Source organism: Bos grunniens, chromosome 28 (assembly GCF_055505025.1).
Source record: "Bos grunniens cultivar Pamir isolate PY7600 chromosome 28, Bosgru_T2T1.0, whole genome shotgun sequence".
NCBI lineage: Eukaryota > Metazoa > Chordata > Mammalia > Artiodactyla > Bovidae > Bos > Bos grunniens.
In genome coordinates, this window is record NC_141192.1 from 44,839,948 (window position 1) to 44,858,795 (window position 18,848).

General features: G+C 43.5%; 1 protein-coding gene across 3 annotated transcripts in view; it reads left to right on the forward strand.

The window, feature by feature from the left end:
• Positions 1 to 18,508, forward strand: part of ABCB10 (ATP binding cassette subfamily B member 10) — a 33,860-nt gene extending 15,352 nt beyond the window's left edge. The window contains exons 4-13 of one of the 3 annotated variants that reach the window (XM_086381668.1): positions 445 to 579; positions 1,333 to 1,479; positions 2,591 to 2,726; positions 4,933 to 5,028; positions 6,171 to 6,380; positions 8,167 to 8,246; positions 9,374 to 9,554; positions 13,812 to 13,855; positions 15,867 to 15,901; positions 16,358 to 18,508. In XM_086381668.1, the coding sequence (XP_086237794.1) occupies positions 445 to 579; positions 1,333 to 1,479; positions 2,591 to 2,726; positions 4,933 to 5,028; positions 6,171 to 6,380; positions 8,167 to 8,246; positions 9,374 to 9,554; positions 13,812 to 13,855; positions 15,867 to 15,901; positions 16,358 to 16,589 (1,296 nt within the window). In that variant the 3' untranslated portion in view covers positions 16,590 to 18,508. Of the gene's footprint in view, positions 1 to 444; positions 580 to 1,332; positions 1,480 to 2,590; positions 2,727 to 4,932; positions 5,029 to 6,170; positions 6,381 to 8,166; positions 8,247 to 9,373; positions 9,555 to 13,811; positions 13,856 to 14,048; positions 14,244 to 14,361; positions 14,381 to 15,866; positions 15,902 to 16,357 lie in introns of those variants that run through there. The other 2 variants (XM_086381669.1, XM_086381670.1) reach the window with 2 other exon arrangements.
• The last annotated feature ends 340 nt before the right edge of the window (positions 18,509 to 18,848 follow it).

Here is an 18,848-nt window from a genome sequence, read left to right on the forward strand (position 1 = left end):
ACGTGGGGATTTTTGGTCTTGCTGCCATCTGAGTCATCTCAGGGAGACATTGCTCTGGTTGTTCAGAAGCCCTGATGCAGACTTGAATACAGAACTCCTGGTGTGGTCTGGCCAGCGTGGAGCAGAAGGGGTCTCCTTCCTCCGTCCCCACTGCTCTGTTGAGTAGTGTGGTCTGATTTGCATAGCACTGGCCCAGCGTTGCGCCGGTGGTGGTACAGCATTGCAGGGCAAAGGGCCTTCACAGCCTCAGAGGCTGTCTGTCATGTTACTCCCGCATGGCGGCTGAATATTCGTGGGGCTTTGTGAAGACCAAGAATGTCTGAAAAGTTCTACCAAACAGCACCTTTAGGCCTACCTGTTAATTTAAACATACACATGTTTACAGTGGGCAGTGAGAGTATCTTGCTACTCTGTGTAACACGTATGTTTTGGGTTTTTTGACAGTTTTTTGTCTCCCCTAAACTGGCCACTTTTGTTTTGAGTGTGGTGCCTCCAGTATCCATCATTGCTGTGCTTTATGGCCGATACCTACGGAAACTAACCAAAGTCACTCAGGACTCCCTGGCACAAGCCACTCAGGTAAAGGCCCCTCCCTGGTGTGGTCTCCACTTGGATGAACTCAGAGCCAGGTTATCAGTGGGCAGACCCTAAAGAATGTGTTTAACCTTTCCAAAAAGTACGTCCTTTTCCTCGTGTTAGCCCTGCAGATCCTAGAACCCAAAGTACTCTGCGTTCTAGACTTAATTTCTACCCACACCTCAGCACTGATCCCACTTAACTACATCATATGAACTTATGTCACTGTTTTTTATAGGATGAAAAGGCTAATCATATTCTGAAAATAGTTGTTCTGGATGATACTCTATCCTTTATTAACTAATAAATGTAACTTTGTAGTGCTGTCCTTGTAATGCTGTCCAGTTTTGTCTTTTTTAAAAATTAAAAATAATCATTGTATTTTCATTATAAAAACCATGCATATTTATGAAAATAAAATTTTGAGAAATATAAGGAGAAAAAATGCATAATCCTGGCTCCGAATGAATGTTATTAACATTTTGGAGTCTATCTTTTTTATCTTATCTTTCTCACTGCATAAAAATATATTTATCTGCCAACCTTCTCACTTATTTTTCTATCTACCTATATATATGATGTGTGTATGTATGGATACATATTTGTTTCCAAAAGCAGGATTCTTCACATACTCTGCTTTGTAGTCTGTTTTTCACTTCGTTGCATATGACAAGCAGTTTTCTGTTGATAGTATCTTAAACATGAGAACCACATTTTAATTTTGCCTCCCCTGAAATGTTTGTATTATTCTCCCAGCTAGCTGAGGAACGTATTGGAAACATAAGAACTGTTCGAGCTTTTGGGAAAGAAATGACTGAAATAGAGAAATACACCAGCAAAGTGGACCATGTGATGCAATTAGCAAGGAAAGAGGCATTTGCTCGAGCTGGCTTCTTTGGAGCAGTAAGTTGATTATTTTGGAAAGAATGAAAAGTGTAGACGTCGTGATCAGGAGAGATTTGTATTGGATGATTTTATTTATTCTATGTATGGCTGTTGCCATACATAGAAAATACTTCCCTTCTCTCTCAGAACTAAGAATTACCATTCTTAAAAATATTTTGGTGAAGGAGGGGGAAGACAAGTAAATGTAATTAAAGGAAAGGTGGTGAGACCAAAACTGTGGATCAGGCCCTGATTCAGAGTATGGTCCAGACCGGGCACATCAGCTTCACCTGGAACCTGGTTAGACATGCAGATCCCCAGCTCCACAGAACTCTTAGAATGGGGCTGACGATCTGTCCTTTAGCCCAGGTCATTCTGGTGTAGGCAGTTTTAAACCCACTGAGGATTAGCCAAAATAATCTCAGTGTGTTCCAGAAAGGGTTATAAGAAAGTTGACCACATTGATCACAAGGAACTCACGTAGGACACCGAGCTAGAAAATCACCATGATGGCAGAGTCACGATACTTTCAAAGTGGAAAGATGGTAGAGGTGATTCAGTGATGGCCGTAACTGAACAGACAGGAAGCCCTGAGGAGGCACACTTACACACTATGTACATAATGCACAGCAGAGCAGATAAGTCCGGTATCTTATCTGGCTTCTCAGTGCAGCCTGCCCAGCCCACCATGGTAGAATACGTCAGTTTCTTCCACTTAGGGGAGGCATCCTTAACATCATTTTTTTTCCTTTGCAAATTGATTAGATTGAGTAAAACAGGAATCTGATGGGTGGCTTAGTATCTAGGTTTCCATGTTTATGAGATTATTTCCTTCAATATTATGATATTTCAAAAATATTTTTGAAGGACTTAACCTGACTTTCCAGCAGTTAGGATCCATGCTTCCATTGCAGGAGGCAGAGATTTGATCCCTGGTCAGAGAACTAAAATCCCACGTGCTGTGCAGTACAGCCGAGAAAAAAGGGTTTTAAAATTCAGATTAAAATGTATTTTGGGAAAATCTTGCCTGATGGTTAAATGCATAAAGGAAATCCTGCACAGTGTGAATGCTTTTTGCATTTGGGGTCTTTGGTTCTCACCTGACTTCTGTGTTTTCTTCCCTTAACAGACTGGGCTCTCTGGGAACCTGATCGTGCTTTCTGTCCTGTACAAAGGAGGGCTGCTGATGGGCAGTGCCCACATGACAGTGGGCGAACTCTCCTCCTTCCTCATGTATGCTTTCTGGGTTGGAGTAAGCGTCGGAGGTATATAATTTAAATAGGCTTGGGGAATTAATGAAAAATCAGGTTATAGTTTCCGAAATGAAAACTTAACTTTCCCATTATTCCACCACTCATCAATTAACTAACTGCAAAATCATTTCCTAGAATGTTACTCCAACCTGACTTTGAAGGACAGAATAAAGACGAGTGTGATCCTCCCTGGGTTGAGAGGTGTTAGATTTTTGCAGGCCCCCTGCCCCCCCGAGCTCACAGAGCACAGGGTCTCACTGGATCTGTTCCCAGCCAGCATGCAGGGCAACCTGTTCCCTTTCATTGTAGCATGGATGCTGGGGAGGAAGGATGGTATGTGCAGGAACCTCATCCTCTGATGGTGATGCTTTCATGATGGGCAGGTTGCTGGTGGGGAGAAGCCAACCATGTTCAAAACTAGTGAACAATCCAAAACAGAAGTGATAAAGTCCGCGAGACACAGTTGCTTGCTTTTGTAAAGAGTCTCTCAGAGCCCTGCTTTCCTTGTCCACCCCTGAGTGAAGGGAAGCGAGCTCCTTGGAGGCAGAACTGTGTGGAGTCTGCAAAGCCCCAGCCAACCTGGAGCAAATGATTTCCTGCTTTTTGTTTTCCTTCCTTTCTTTGAAAACCAAGATGGAAAGGTTAGATCAACAGCCTCAAGTCTGGTTAAAGGAGCTCAGGTATCCCACAGGGTCACCTCAACTTTTTGTTTTCAGGGTTCCAGAGTTTTCTCCTGGTTAAAGGAGAGGCTTTTCCTTAGACATCCGCAGGCAAGTAAGGATATTTTCTGGACTGAGAGTTCCACAGATCTATTTAAAATAACATTTTACTTCTGCTGGCTGGTCTTGAAGAAAAATCTGAGCCAAGGTTTCTGGTGCTGAGTGACTTGCGAGACAGACCAGTTCAGGATGCTGGAGCGATGATGGTGTTGCTTCTTTCTTTACATCCCTGGGGTTGGGTCTGACGGGGTATAGGGTTCATACCGTGTGGTCATGTTCCCCGCTCCGAACAGATCTGCTGGCCACCACCTGCCCTCTCTGTGACCTTTCTGTGCCCGTTTCACACTTAGCCATCGTCAGCTTTCCTCCTGGCCCCCAGTCTTGTGCTTTCTGCCACATTTGACTTGATCTTTCTTAGAAGTTTTCCATTTTAATGAACTTTAACTTAACAACATATTCTTTGATGGAGTGTGCTTTTAACATACTTAAAAAGTCATCTCTGAACCCAAGGTCATGTAGGTTTTTCTCTTATGCTGTCTTCGAGGAGCTTTATGGTTTTGCATTTTGTGTTTAGATCATTTTGAGTTAATTTGTGAAAGATGTAAGGCCTGTGTCCTGATCTGTTTTTTGCACACGGAAGTCTAGTTGTTGCAGCACCGTTTGTTGAAAAGTCTACCCTTTCTCCATTGAATTGTGTTTGCTCAACTATTGAAGGGTCATTGACTATATTTATGTGGCTCTGTTTCTGCCCGGTGCATCCTTAATTTAACCTGAAGGTTTTAGTCCACTCTATCTTACACAAGTATCAATATACTCTAGGATATTTGAATTGCATTTTTTCAGCACCCTTACTGAGGGGAAGTGTTACAAAGTATATGTTCTGGCAGTTGACATGGACCAGTGAATGTGGGGTTTTAAATCATAGTTCAAAGATGACTTTTAAGCAGAGGTCGTTAGTGTATCTAAAATTGCCAGATTTCTTTTCAGTTTCTAGCCTAGTAAATGTTGTATTTGTTGAGTCTGAAAGATGGGTTGATTTTGTGGATGTGTCTTTTAAATGAATGTTGGGGTACCTTGTATTCCTTTTTAATATGAGATAAGCATTATATTTTATTTTTATTGCTTTTGACGAAGCAGTCTTTTCTGTAACATTGTGATTTTAATTCAGTGGTTAACTAGTATGACTATATATATTTGTAAATCCCCTGATCAGACCAAAGCCTTATGAGAGATAATGAAATTGGAGGAGGAGAAGCTGAAGGAAAACAAGGGTATGAGACAGAGGGAATTCTGACGGACCCATGGACTGCAGCCTACTAGGCTCCTCCGTCCATGGGAGTTTCCAGGAAGAGTACTGGAGGGGTCGCCGCTGCCTTCTCCTGAAAGTGACAGATTTTGAGTTAAAAGCAGGCTATTGCCACTGTGCTCAGAGGGCTTGGGGTAGCAGGGGGCCATTTATTGGCCGATGATGGATGTGTGCCCTTGCTTCTCATCCTCAGGTCTCAGCTCCTTCTACTCAGAGCTAATGAAGGGACTGGGTGCCGGAAGCCGCCTCTGGGAGCTCCTCGAGAGAGAACCTGAGCTTCCTTTCAATGGTGGGTCTGAACTGGGTTTGCTTTTCTTTGCTGGGATTAAACATGTGTGATTTAGGACAGTGAGACCAGCTTCCTGCCCTACCTGGGAAGGATGAGCATGAACTAGACACCATCTTTACCACGACAGGGACGGACAGGGCCATCGGAGGGTGGGCAGTGAGGACAGATTGCTATTGGGTGCTGCTGGGGGCCCCAGGGTGTCCCTGGAGGTGGGGACCTGACCACACAATGTGCCCCCACCGTTTCCCTCCCTGCAGGTGACGTGTTACCACACACAGCAGGAGGAAGTGTGTGCCGCTCAGGAGTGCAGACAGGAAGGGCCTGGCCAGGCCACCAGAATTGTCTTCCTTAGTGATTTTGACATTTGGGGGCAGGGAGAAAAGGAAGAGGGTTCATGCATAGAAAAACCTCTGAGTTGCTTGGCTTTGGGGATTGGGTGGAGGACGCTGATGCTAATTGGCTTCGAACCATCTCCTTCATGAGCTGCTTCACTGGAAGCCCGTGCTTGGGGCAGCTGTGGCCTGGGCCGAGCAGTCAGGCTCAGTGGAAGAAGCAGCGATCACTGTCGGCTACTCTTTGGCCCCAGGGCAGTAGTGAATGCCAGCGTCCTCCACTGTGATAGACCGGTAGGAATGAGGCAACTGGGAGAGATGGAGCCACTTCTCCCAGTCAAGAGCAGGGTCACCCCCGGATAGAACTGACCTCTGACCCCCTCGAGCTCTGGGGCTGTTGTGCAGCGCCTTCCTGTTCATCATCCTCTTAAAACAAGTCTTTAGAGAAGGTGAGATAAACCCTGGATGAGGGGCCTGCAGAGGCAGCCCACAGGGAGAAGGCCATTGGATTCAGCTGGCAGCTCTTGGCCGGAAGCTTCGTCAGCTGCTGCTTGTATCAGTAGGCCTGGGATGTGGACTTGGGCCTCTGAGGGCTGCAAGGCTCCAGCATAGTGGCCAGTGTGCTGTGCTGCTGGTACAGAGCAGGCTCGGGAGCACGGGACTCAGCTTCCTCCTGACTGGCCTGCGAAGTGCCCAGACTCCAGAGCTCGCTGTGCTGGGCCGAGGCCGTGGTCAGGTCGGTGGGGCCCTGGGCTCAGCTGTGCACATGTGCTTGGCGCTGAGTGATTTGTGTCCCGTCTTACCTTTCAGAGGGAGCTGTTTTGAATGAGAAAAGCTTCCAGGGTGCTTTGGAGTTCAAGAACGTGCATTTCGCCTATCCAGCTCGTCCAGAGGTGCCCATATTCCAGGATTTCAGCCTTTCTATCCCATCAGGATCTGTCACAGCACTGGTTGGCCCAAGTGGTGCTGGCAAATCCACAGTGATTTCCCTCCTGCTGAGATTGTATGACCCTGCTTCTGGTGAGTGGTTCAGCGTGTTGTGGGACAGGGGCCTCTCTTGAGCCCTTCTACTCCTGAGCCCTGGGAGAGGGTCTGAGTGTGCAGAGGCCATGCATTGTGTGAGTTCTGAGTGCCAGAGGGTCTGTTCCCAGGGAGGAAGTCCCTTAGACAGCGGTGTCACTTTTCGGGCTGTGAGCTCACCCAGAAGGCCTGTCGGGCATGTTGTCCTTTGTGTCCACGTCCTCGTCTCCTGTGCTGTGTCTTCTGCTCCTGGAGCGGGGATCAGAAAGGTGCCTCTGTGGGGCTCTGATGGCAGCATGTGGAGAACGTGCTGCCTGCGCCGTCCGAGCTTGTGCAGGCGCCCGGGTCTCCTTGAAGCCCACCATCCCTCCCACCCGGGGCCGGCATGCAGACAGGGCACGTGGCTGTCAGTGAGTCAGTCCTGTGCTGCTCCACTGATGCTGTCTTGAAGTAGTAGATATTTTCTCACTTTGGTGTTTATTTTTAACTGCATTATAGCATCTTTTAGAGCAAAGAACACATTCTGTTACTTACTTATATCTTTTAAAAAACAGATATAATTGACATTTAACATTAACTAACATTGACATTAGTTTCAGGTGTACAGCATAATGATTCACTATGTGTAAATATTGTGAAATGATGTATATATTGTGAAATGATCACACAATCATTAGTGTGATGTTAGTGTGCCAAGGTAACATCCCTCACCACACGTAGTTGATATCCTTCTTTATATCAGAGTTTAGAGAAGATATTCTGTGTGTGTTGGTTTATTTTTGGATTAAGGAAACGTTGTTTCTCCACAAGAAAAAAACCATTGGTAAAATAAAAAATGGGTTTATTTATTTTTGGTCATGTGATTTGTGGGATTTTAGTTCCCCGACAAGGGATTGAACCTCGGCTGTCAGCAGTGAGAGATTGCAGTCCTAACTGCTGGACCACCAGGGAATTCCCTAAAATCATGAATTTAAAGAGCAGGTCTTATAGTCTTTTTGGTTAGAACACCGTGAGAGCTGGTTGTGTGCCAGATAATGATCTGATGTGCAAAACCACCAAGTGTGTTAGTGGATATCACTACACTGTCTGCCTCTGGAATCACTGCCTGGACTTACCTTCTACTTGCTATAAAATTCTGAGCTTAGGAAAATCCTAGCGAGAGGGATGCAAAACATTGAGTCTCTGGTTTCTTCATCACAGTGGACAGATCAGGGAGAAAAGGATCTGCACTTATATTCCTGCCTTGTGGAGCCTGTACAGAGCGCTTAGGCTTTCTAAGTCAATACCTTGGGTTTTTTGTAGGTGTGTGAAAATTTATTTTTGGCTTGTATAATTCCATATACCTAACTGAGAAAGAATCGGATTTCTTGTGTTGGTCACTCATCGTAATCAAGAGGCATGATTTCGTTCCCTCAAGGTGTAAAGGAAATTCTGTCAGCTTGGGTCAACGAATTACATCTGATGGTGAAACACTGCCATCGTGTCAGTCAGATAGCAGACTCTTCTACATCTGCACTGACACAGGAGGGAAGGCAAGCTGGCGGATGAGCTAGGTGGGCTGGTCATCCACCCATCGCAGGGAGAGAGTAGATGCAGATGATCCAGAAAAGTCCCTTCCAGCTCTGAAAGTCACTGAAACCCACTGGTTTTAGATTCTGTTTGGAGATTTTGAGTATCTAATCTTTAAAAAACTGAGTCTGGAGTTTTGCTGCCAGATCCTATCTGTGTGTGTATCAGTCACTGGCCCCATGGCACCCACTGACCTGTTTCCCTTCTTCCCTGCAAGGAACAATCAGCCTTGATGGCCATGACATCCGTCAGCTAAACCCAGTCTGGCTGAGATCCAAGATTGGGACAGTGAGTCAGGTAAGAGGAGAAGGGTCCATTTTTATTACACTTTCTTTTAAAATTGCTTTTGTCATTTGCTTTTCTCTTGGTCTTGAACCTTTCGAAAGAAAAGGAATGGATGTTTTTCAGAGGCAGTAAACTAACCTCTTTGGGCAGGTTGTTTATGTTTGTAGTGCTGTTTCCTGAAGACCTTAAACATTTTAACCACCTGAAGCATCATCTTTTTCCAAAGGTAGAGACTGTCATTACTTGTAATACAGGTAGTCTAGAAGATTGGGGAGAAAAAGATACAGCTTTTTAGCTTCTTTTGACTCTTTCTTAGTTCTCATTTTCATTAGTAGCTGGTCTACTGTTTTGACTGAAGGGTTTCAGAGATAAGCAAGCAAAAACTATGCTAAGAGCCAGGTCCCCTTGCAAAGAGGTAGAGGATTTCAAGAACATTAATATGGTCTCTTTGATGAAGCTGTTTTTCATAAGACCACTTAGTGCAGGGGGATTTTGACAAGCTATTTATATTTCTATTACCAAGTTTTGTGCACAACAGACAAACCCAAGCCTTCCCCCACTCCTGGGCTTCTCCCTCCAGTGAACCTCCCCTCAGCCCACTCCTCTGGGGACGGGTTGGGGACAGTGATGGGCTTGGCTCGGGAATGCTAGGGTAACAGCGGTGCCAACCTCATTAAGGATAGAGGAAGAAGCTGGGAGTTTGTTAGCTTCTTAGGACAATTCCACAGAATAATTCTCTGCAAATGCCACTTTCCCATCTGCTTTGTGTTTCAAGAAGTGACAGAAAGAGATGGATTCTCCCTTTGTCCTTGGAGGGCAGGCAGCTGGAGAACGCAGACGGGGTCGAGGTCTTCCTTGGGAAAGGGGACTTGCATTTACAGAGCATCTGCTACATGCAGGGTGAGGGCAGGATCCTGCAGTGGTGATCTTCAGATGGTAAAGTCAGTCCTGCTCATGCTAACGTGAATTTTTTGGACACTGTGGGGTAAATTGATGGAGAATGAGAAAATAGAACCTCCCAAAAATACCCAGTATATTTTCTCTGGGAAAAGTTCTTAGATGTAAATATTGTACTAAGCTCCACTGTATTACTGGCCTTTTGAAATTTTCAATAAGTATGTTTTCTTTCCAATGTGTAGGAGCCAATTTTGTTTTCTTGCTCAATTGCGGAGAACATTGCTTATGGTGCAGACAACCCCACCTCAGTGACCGCTGAGCAGATAGAGCAGGCAGCCGCTGTAGCCAATGCAGCTGCTTTCATCCAAAATTTCCCTCAAGGATTCAGCACTGTGGTCGGAGAAAAGGGCGTTCTCCTCTCAGGTGCGTTTTTGTTACTCTTCATTGCAAAACGTCTCTGCTCCAAAAAACTCTCCAAACATTTCCTATCACAGTGTTATTTTTTAATTTTTTAAAGGCTTTTGTCCTTAGAGTTTATTAAATGAACATTTTTGTTTTCTCAGATCTCTTTTGTATGTGACAATTCCCCAATTCCCTTCACTTTCCACCCCAGAGGTGTTTCCAGGCTCACACTGGATGTCCCACTGGGCAGTATTCAGCCACAGCTGCCTTTTCTCATCTGAGAATAGATGTTTTACAATTCAAGATCCTTGAAAGTAAGACAGATACTGGATGGCAGGATGACTTGTCCTGGGAGGCAGAGACTGAGTCAGAGTAGACGTGCAGCTGGAGGAGATTGTGTGTAGACCCAGGGCTGACAAGCTTTTCTATAAAAGGCCAGAGAGTAGATGATTTAGGTTTGTAGGCTACATGTGGTCTCTGTCACATAGTCATCTTTTTTTTTTTTTTTAAACAACTCTTTTAAAATGTAATAACCACAGAGAGGCCCTGGTACAGACCTGACCCAGGCAGAGTCCATCATATCCTGTTCTGGACAGTGGGAGCTCGCAGGCCTGTGGCACCACTGGGACTCCAGTGGTGGGACTCCCTGTGATGTCAGCTCAGGCAGCGAGTCAGGTCGCATTATGGGGGCCGAGTTATGGCAGGGAAAAGGTAACAGTTCTGCTGCTTTCAAGTGCAGGAGTGGGACCAATGGATAGAGAAGTAAGTTCAGTTCAGTTCAGTCAGTCATGTCCTACTCTTTGCAGCCCCGTGGACTGCAGCCTGCCAGGCTTCCCTGTCCATCACCAACTCCCAGAGCTTGCCCACACTCATGTCCATAGAGTCAGTGATGCCATCCAACCATCTCATCCTCTGTCATCCCCTTCTCCTCCTGCCCTCAATCTTTCCCAGCATCAGGGTCTTTTCCAATGAGTCAGCTCTTCGTATCAGGTGGCCAAAGTATCGGAGTTTCAGCTTCAGCATCAGTCCTTCCAATGAACACCCAGGTCTGATCTCCTTTAGGATGGCCTGGTTGGATCTCCTTGCAGTCCAAGGGACTCTCAAGAGTCTTCTAAACACCACAGTTCAAAAGCATCAATTCTTTGGCATTCAGCTTTCTTTATAGTCCAACTCTCACATCCATACATGACTACTGGAAAAACCATAGTCTTGACTAGATGGACCTTTGTTGGTAAAGTAATGTCTCTGCTTTTTAATATGCTCTCTGGGTTGGTCATAGCTTTTCTTCCAAGGAGCAAGCGTCTTTTAATTTCATGGCTGCAGTCACCATCTGCAGTGATTTTGGAGTCCCCTCCCAAAAAATAGAGAAGCAAAATTTTGGTTAAACACAGTTCTATTTTGTTTTTATTACAAATATTGAGAAGTGCTTCCTTTCACGATGATCTTTGTAACTGGATCTGCACGAGCAGGGCCAGAGGCCTCCATGTCAGAGTGAGGGCTGGAGCAGGAATCCCTTCCAGCACTAAACTTTTTGCTTGAACTTAGGCTATAGATAGTTTAACACAAAAATGTTCTAAGACTGTTGTGTATGATTTGTTAAAACTATAGGCAGTAGATGAAAACCTGCTTTTGATGGATGGGGTAAGTTATGGCTATAGAACTGTTTCTGCGTCTCTGGGACAGCGTGTCCTTGGGCAGGATGCTGGGAACTTACGAGATGGAGGTGCAGAACTGGGAGTGCCTGTGCTCTGCCCACCGGTGCATCACCTGCTCTCTGGGGGCAGAGTCTGTGTGTCCTTCCCTTCACCAGGATTCCCAGGCTCTGTCTCCCAGTGAAGTAACCGAAGGTTTCAGTCCACTGTGGAGGAAGGGGTGGGCTTCTAGCCACAGACGCCCTGTGTGCTTATTGGCACCTGGGATTTTCAAAGCTGACTAAAGCCCTTACTGGCCGCTTTGCCCACCCACACTGAGCATTCGGACCCCCACCAACCAGAGAAGTTCAGATAGAAAGGGTTTTTCCTCCCTCCCTCATTGTGAGGATGGGATTGCCTGGTTGAGGACAGCTTTCAGCAGTACCATTTGTTTCAGTTTGAATGATTAACTTCTTTTAGATGAAATAAGAAGTATATTCAGCCAATAAAATTCATTACCAAGAATGGAACTGAGTTTTCTCACATGATGAACTAAGGTAGAAGGAATGAGTAGTGTCCTGCTGTGAGACTCCATCAGCTTTAAGTTAGGCTAGTGGCCCTGGAGAAGAGGAGAGGGCCAGTGGAACAGAATTGAGGAGGGGAGTCACCACTTTCTGTCCTTCTGCATTTCCCCTGCTCACCCCACCCACTTTGTTTGGTAAAGTTGGAGCTGACAGACAAGGCAGGGGGTTGGGGCTGGAGTGGCTGCTCTCTGCCGCCCCCGGTCTCACACATGCACAGCTCCCACACATGCAAGCTGCTCCCTGGGCTGGGAGAGAGAGCCAGTGAGAGTGGAAGCACAGAGTCATGCTTCAGGCAAACAAGGGCATTACCATTCCAGCTGCCTTTGCTCTCATCCAATTCATGCACTGCTCTGAACCCCAACTCTCCTGAGTTTCCTTTTCCTTTCCTACTACAAGAGGCACTCTGTTGGGGGGAGGGGAGAGCAAACGTGTGTGGTGATAAGCACAACCCATGCACAGTTCAGCAATACGTGAACTGTGAACTTCCAGATGTTCAAGCTGATTTTAGAAAAGGCAGAGGAACCAGAAATCAAATTGCCAACATCCACTGGATCATCAAAAAGGCAAGAGAGTTCCAGAAAAATATCTATTTCTGCTTTAATGACTATGTCAAAGCCTTTGACTGTGTGGATCACAATAAACTGTGGAAAATTCTGAAAGAGATGAGAATACCGACCACCTGACCTGCCTCTTAAGAAACCTGTATGTAGGTCAGGGAGCAGCAGTTAGAACTAGACATGGAACAACAGACTGGTTCCAAATAGGAAAAGGAGTTCGTCAAGGCTGTCTGTTGTCACCCTGCTTATTTAACTTCTATGCAGAGTACATCATGAGAAATACTGGGCTGGAAGAAGCACAAGCTGGAATCAAGATTGCTGGGAGAAATATCAATAACCTCAGATATGCAGATGACACCACCCTTATGGCAGAAAGTGAAGAGGAACTAAAAAGCCTCTTAATGAAAGTGAAAGTGGAGAGTGAAAAAGTTGGCTTAAAGTTCAGCATTTAGAAAACTAATATCATGGCATCCGGTCCCATCACTTCATGGCAAATAGATGGGGAAACACTGGAAAGAGTGGCTGACTTTATTTTTGGGGGCTCCAAAATCACTGCAGGTGGTGATTGCAGCCATGAAATTAAAAGATGCTTACTCCTTGGAAGGAAAGTTATAACCAGCCTAGACCACATATTAAAAAGCAGAGACATTACTTTGTCAACAAAGGTCTGCCTAGTCAAGGCTATGGTTTTTCCAGTAGTCATGTATGGATGTGAGAGTTGGACTATAAAGAAAGCTGAATGCCAAAGAATTGATGCTTTTGAACTGTGGTGTTTAGAGGACTCTTGAGAGTCCCATGGACTGCAAGGAGATCCAACCAGTCCACCCTAAAGGAGATTAGTCCTGGGTGTTCATTGGAAGGACTGATGTTGAAGAAGCTGAAACTGCAATACTTTGGCCACCTGATGCAAAGAGCTGACTCATTGGAAAAGACCCTGATGCTGGGAAAGATTGAGGGCAGGAGGAGAAGGGGATGACAGAGGATGAGATGGTTGGATGGCATCACCGACTCAATGGACATGAGTTCAGGTAAATTCCGGGAGTTGGTGATGGACAGGGAGGCCTGGCGTGCTGTGGTTCATGGGGTCGCAGAGTCAGACACGACTGAGTGACTGAACTGAACTGAATGCACAGTGCAGACCTCGGCAGTGCACTGACCAGCTGTGAGTCCTCCTGCAGGGTGTTCATGGCACAGTCTTTCATCTGTGAAAAGGGATCATTATAGAATCTACTTCACAGGCTTGTTTTTGAGATGAAATGAAATAATATGTGTAATGCATTTAGGAAATGCCTGGTACATAGAAATCCCTCAGCGTTAGCCATGATAATAATTCTTATTTTAATCTCTAGAGTGATGAGGAGGTAATATATTTCAAACATGTTTCTATTCTCTCGTCTATCTCAACTTGATACCTTCAGATTGTCACATAGTGTATCAGTAAAGCCTATTACCAAGAATTTTTGTTAAGACCTTCAGTTTAAAATATATATATATTGTCATTGTCAGGTGGACAGAAACAGCGAATTGCAATTGCCCGTGCTCTGCTTAAGGTAAGCCTGAAGCCACTTGGTTGAGGGGTTTTGGCATTGTTCTTAACTGGGGACCTTGTAATTAGTAATGTACAATTTTTCTCCTTTCTTTTTGGAGGAGGTGGGTAGGTATATTGTGGACAGCTCTGGTGAAAGATGAGTTGGGAATTCCACTGACTGTGTTCAAATTTAACAAGTATTTCTTGTGTACTAGGAGCTCAGTACAGTGCTGGAATTATCAGAGGGAGAAAAGTTTAACACATAGATCTTCCATCAAGTAGCATACTGAGTATTAAAGAAAAATGAATGTCTATATGTTTATAACTGAGTCACTTTGCTGTACAGCAGAGGTTTGTACATTGTGAATCAACTATACTTCAATAAAAAAAATAATAAAATTAAAGAAGCATACAGTCTCTAACTGGAGAAACTAATTATATCAAAATACCGAAACAGTATAAGTATACTTACTTGTATAGTATTTAATAACCTGCTCAACTGAATCTTGGGCTTCCCTGGTGGCTCAGTGATAAAGAATCCACCTGCCAGTGCAGAAGATGCAAGAGATGCAGGTTCAATCCCTGGGTCGGAAAGATGCCCTGGAAGAGGAAATGTTAACCCACTCCAGTATTCTTGTCTGGAGAATCGCATGGACAGAGGAGCCTGGAGGGCTACAGTCCGTGGAATCACAAAGGACACGACTGAGAATGAGCACAACAAACTGAATGGTACAGACCTGAAATGCTTACACGAGACTCCTAAGAGGAAACGGAGAAGCTGAAACTCACAGGCACTGGCATATTTTAGGAAATGATGGCCTTCTCCTTTGTTAAATAAGTACTCTCCTCAGATTTAAAGGTGATTTAAAAAAAAAAAACAGCTTTACTGAAGCATGATTTGCATATCATAAAACTGAGTAGTTTTAAATGTACTTTTCAGTGACTTTTAGTAAATTTACAGAGTTGTGCAACCATCATAATCCAGTTTTAGCACATTTCTATCACCTTGATACACCTGCGCAACCTTTCTGCATTCCCAGCCCCACCTGCCAATAATCTACTTTCACTTTGTCTAGATTTGCCTTTCTGGACATTTCAGGTAAATGAAATCAGACAGTGGTCTTCTGCTTCTAGCCTCCTTTCCTAGTATAGCTTCTAAGATTCCTCCGTGTTGTAGCCATATCAGTACTTTGCTCCTTTCCAGTCCTTCGTAGGGACAGACCACAATTTGTCTATGACTCATAGGTTAGTGAACACTTGAGTTATTTCTGGTTTAGGGCTGTTAGAAATAGCACTGCTCTGAATGGTGTACAAGTTTTTGTGTGGTTATGCTTTCATTTCTTGTGGATAGATTCCTCGGCAAGGCTAGAATTTATCTGTTACATACACTGGCTGACTCTTCTTTCTTTTCAGTTTTGTGTGTACTGCTCCCAACTAAACTCCAAGAGGACTCCGAGAGTTAGACTGTCTGACTCACTTTAGAGCCCCATCTAATACTTTTAGTTGTTTCACCTGCAGAATAAAGCTACACTGTAAACATCCGGTTCATTGATCACGGTGACAATGGTTTAAAGTCATCTCTAACTCTTCCATTTACAAGCTCATCTCAAGCACATATGAACTGCCTTTCATCCTTTGTAGGCGCTTTATTGTGGTAGAATTCACACGCTAGATTGTTCACCCATGCACAGCATATAGTTCAGTGCCCGTGTATTCAGAGTTGTGCATCCATCACTGTAATCAATTTTAGAACCTTTTCTTCATCGCCAAAATAACATTGACACACACCCACCCACCTTATTTCCCCATTTACCCCAACCCCGACCACACATCTGCCCTTACAGATGTACCTGTTCTGGACATTTCCTGTAAATGGACTCATAGACTTTTATGTCCAGCTCCTTTCATTACGGTGTTTTCAGGAGTCATCCATGTTGTATCATGTATCAATACTTTATTTCTTTTTATTTCTGAGAGTTATTTTTTTCTAATAAAATTATATCTTTCTTATCTTTTTAATGTTTTTCCTTCAGAATCCCAAAATTCTTCTCCTAGATGAAGCAACCAGGTGAGGATATCTTAATGTGTAATTATATTAAATCAATTTCTTTATCACAAACTTACTCTTCTGTATTTCAAGTGACATGGCTGAGAACACCTTACACTTTAAAGGGATGGGATATGAATTAAGCCTGTCAGTTGGGAGGCAGGGAACAGGATGAATTGTGAGTTGAGGGTTCTAGGTCCAATTCAGACCTTTGTGATGAATCCTTCATCACTTATCGGCAGATGTGAAGAATCCTTTTTAACTTACATGGCAGTTCTCTGGAGATCAAGGGTTCAGAGCTTCTTTTTTTGATAGTAACTTTATAAAATTTAGACAGTTGACCCAGGGAGTTGCAGTTTTGATCACAGTAGAGGTTAGCTGCTTATGAGGGGCTCACGTGTGTGTACCAGGAAACACACGCGTGAACAGTGTGCGTGGCACTGACGCCTTTGCCTTCCTGTGGGCTCTCCTCTTTAGTGCCCTGGATGCTGAGAATGAGCACCTCGTACAGCAAGCTCTAGACCGACTGATGGAAGGAAGGACAGTGTTCATCATTGCCCACCGTCTGTCCACGATTAAGAACGCCAACGTGGTAGCTGTCCTTGACCAGGGGAGAATCATCGAGTGTGGGAAACATGAAGAGCTGCTTTTGAAACCAGATGGGATGTACAGGAAATTAATGAACAAACAGAGTTTTATTTCAGCATAAAGAAGCAATTACTGGTATGAGAGGTTTTAAAGCAAAGCTGCACTGCAAGGGGAAAAAAAAAACTCAGACTGTATGAAATCTGTAAATCAGAGTTCAAGTCCTTTGAAATCTGCCTATTTTTTCCAAAGTTTGTAAAATAGTTTTGAGATGGATCTGTTCTGAAGACCTTTTTATTCAGAATTTATTAATTATAACTTTCTAAATGGTCTAGAGCACTGAAGTTATTTTCAGGTTTTGTATTTTATTTTATCTTAGAATATTTTGATTAATAGAGCATGGCACTTCATTTTCTTTTATCTGCTGTCATAAATTGAAGCTGTTGTCATACGACAACTTTTAACAGAGAATTACAAATAAAAAGCCTGATTATTTTAGGCCAGTTCACCAATCACTGTGTATCTCTTGGTAGTGCTCTACCTACCTTGGGTCTCATCTTACCAGGTAGCATGAGAGACGGTGAAAAATCTAACCCTCTATTTTATCCTGCTAATCTCATAAAGAAAACTATATATATATTGTTTAATTGCTAAGTCGTGTCCAACTCTTTGCAGTCCCACGAACTTCAGCACACCAGGCTTCCCTGTCTTTCACCATCTCCTGGAGTTTGCTCAAACTCACATCCATTGAGTCAGTGATGCCATCCAGCCATCTCATCCTCTGTCGTCCCCTTCTCCTCCTGCCTTTTTTCTTTCCCAGCATCAGGGTCTTTTCCAATGAGTCAGCTCTTCGCATCATGTGGCCAAAGTACTGGAGCTTCAGCTTCACCACTAGTCCTTCCATTGAATATTCAGGACTGATTTGTTTTAGGAAATATATACATACAGAAATAGGTAATGTCACATGGCAAGGCGGGGTCATTTATATTCCCTGTCTCCTCTGTCTTCAAAGGGATGAAAGTATAGGAATATGTGTTCCTCTGGACTGAGACTGTGTTGCCATGTGTGCAGTTTTTCGCATTTTTGGCACTTGAGAGCCTGATGAATTTTAAAAAGGGAAGAAGCCCCATCCTTTGAATATGAGAACTCTGTTTTCATTATTCGTGTATTTGGGAAGTGAGGCATGAACTGCCAGGAATTATCAAAAAATATGTAATTTTACACTTAGATTGTCTGTAGGCATGTATCTTGAAAATTATCTTTTAAGAGTTTATAATTCCTAGTCAAATTTTACAGTGTTTTTTCAGTTAAATAGTTATGAAATTTCATTCAATGAGGCTAAATTCCAAAATTATTAATATAGCCGTAATTTCAATCTTAAAACATTTGAAGGAAGCTTATACATTCTACAAAATGTCAAGAAACCTTAAGAGCTTTTCACCGTCTGAAAAGAGGATATAATTAACCATCTTTCTTTTATTTGTTATTACAGTTAAAGCTAAACTTCTCAAAAATTCCTCAAGCAATGTTTTCAGCATTGCTTTGGATTTGTTGTATTTATATCAGCACTATTAAGTTGCCGTTCCCTCAAGAAAAAGTACTTTTCTGTAATGATAATGTCAGAACCTAAGAAGTAACAACATTGATATGACTGAAAAGGAAGTTTTCTCAGGTCCTAAGTATTGTGATTAGCTTCCTGATTATACTGGGAGAAACCACTATGTCCTGATAAGCATGGAGCATCAGCTTTTATTCTACATAAGGGAATTCATTAATGAATTCAGTGAATAAATGAACTCTGCTTTTTGAATTTAAACAGTACCTCTGTGACAGTCATCTTTAACAAGCTTTACTCATGTTCTTCAAGGTTTACTACTATGGTGGTGTTCTCAAAAAGCAGACAAAACACAACTACAAGGTTGGATGTGAAGGAAATCTCTTTGTGCCATAGTATTTACAAAATTGAATGTGATCATTATATTTTATTTTCTAATACAAGGTATTCCCTTTTATATGATGGATTAAAATTTATAGTGAACTTTATCTGTGTTTGTCATTTCTTGTAAAAGTTTTTACTACATTCAGTTTCTTACTAGAATTTATAAAGATTCAAGACTAAAAAAACATTACACACCTAGGAAAGTGAGAGTAATTATAAGTTCCATTCCTTTCATCCTAATCTTTTAAAAAATTTTTACTTACTTACTTTTGGCTGTGCTGGGCTTTCGTCGCTGTGCATGGGCTTTCTGTAGTTGAGAGTAGCTGGGGCTACTCTCTGGTTTGGCTTTGGGGCTTCTCCAGGGCTGCTCCTGTGGCTCAGTAGTTGTGGTACACAGGCTTAGTTGCCCCTTGGCATGTGGGCTCTTCCCAGACCAGAGATCAT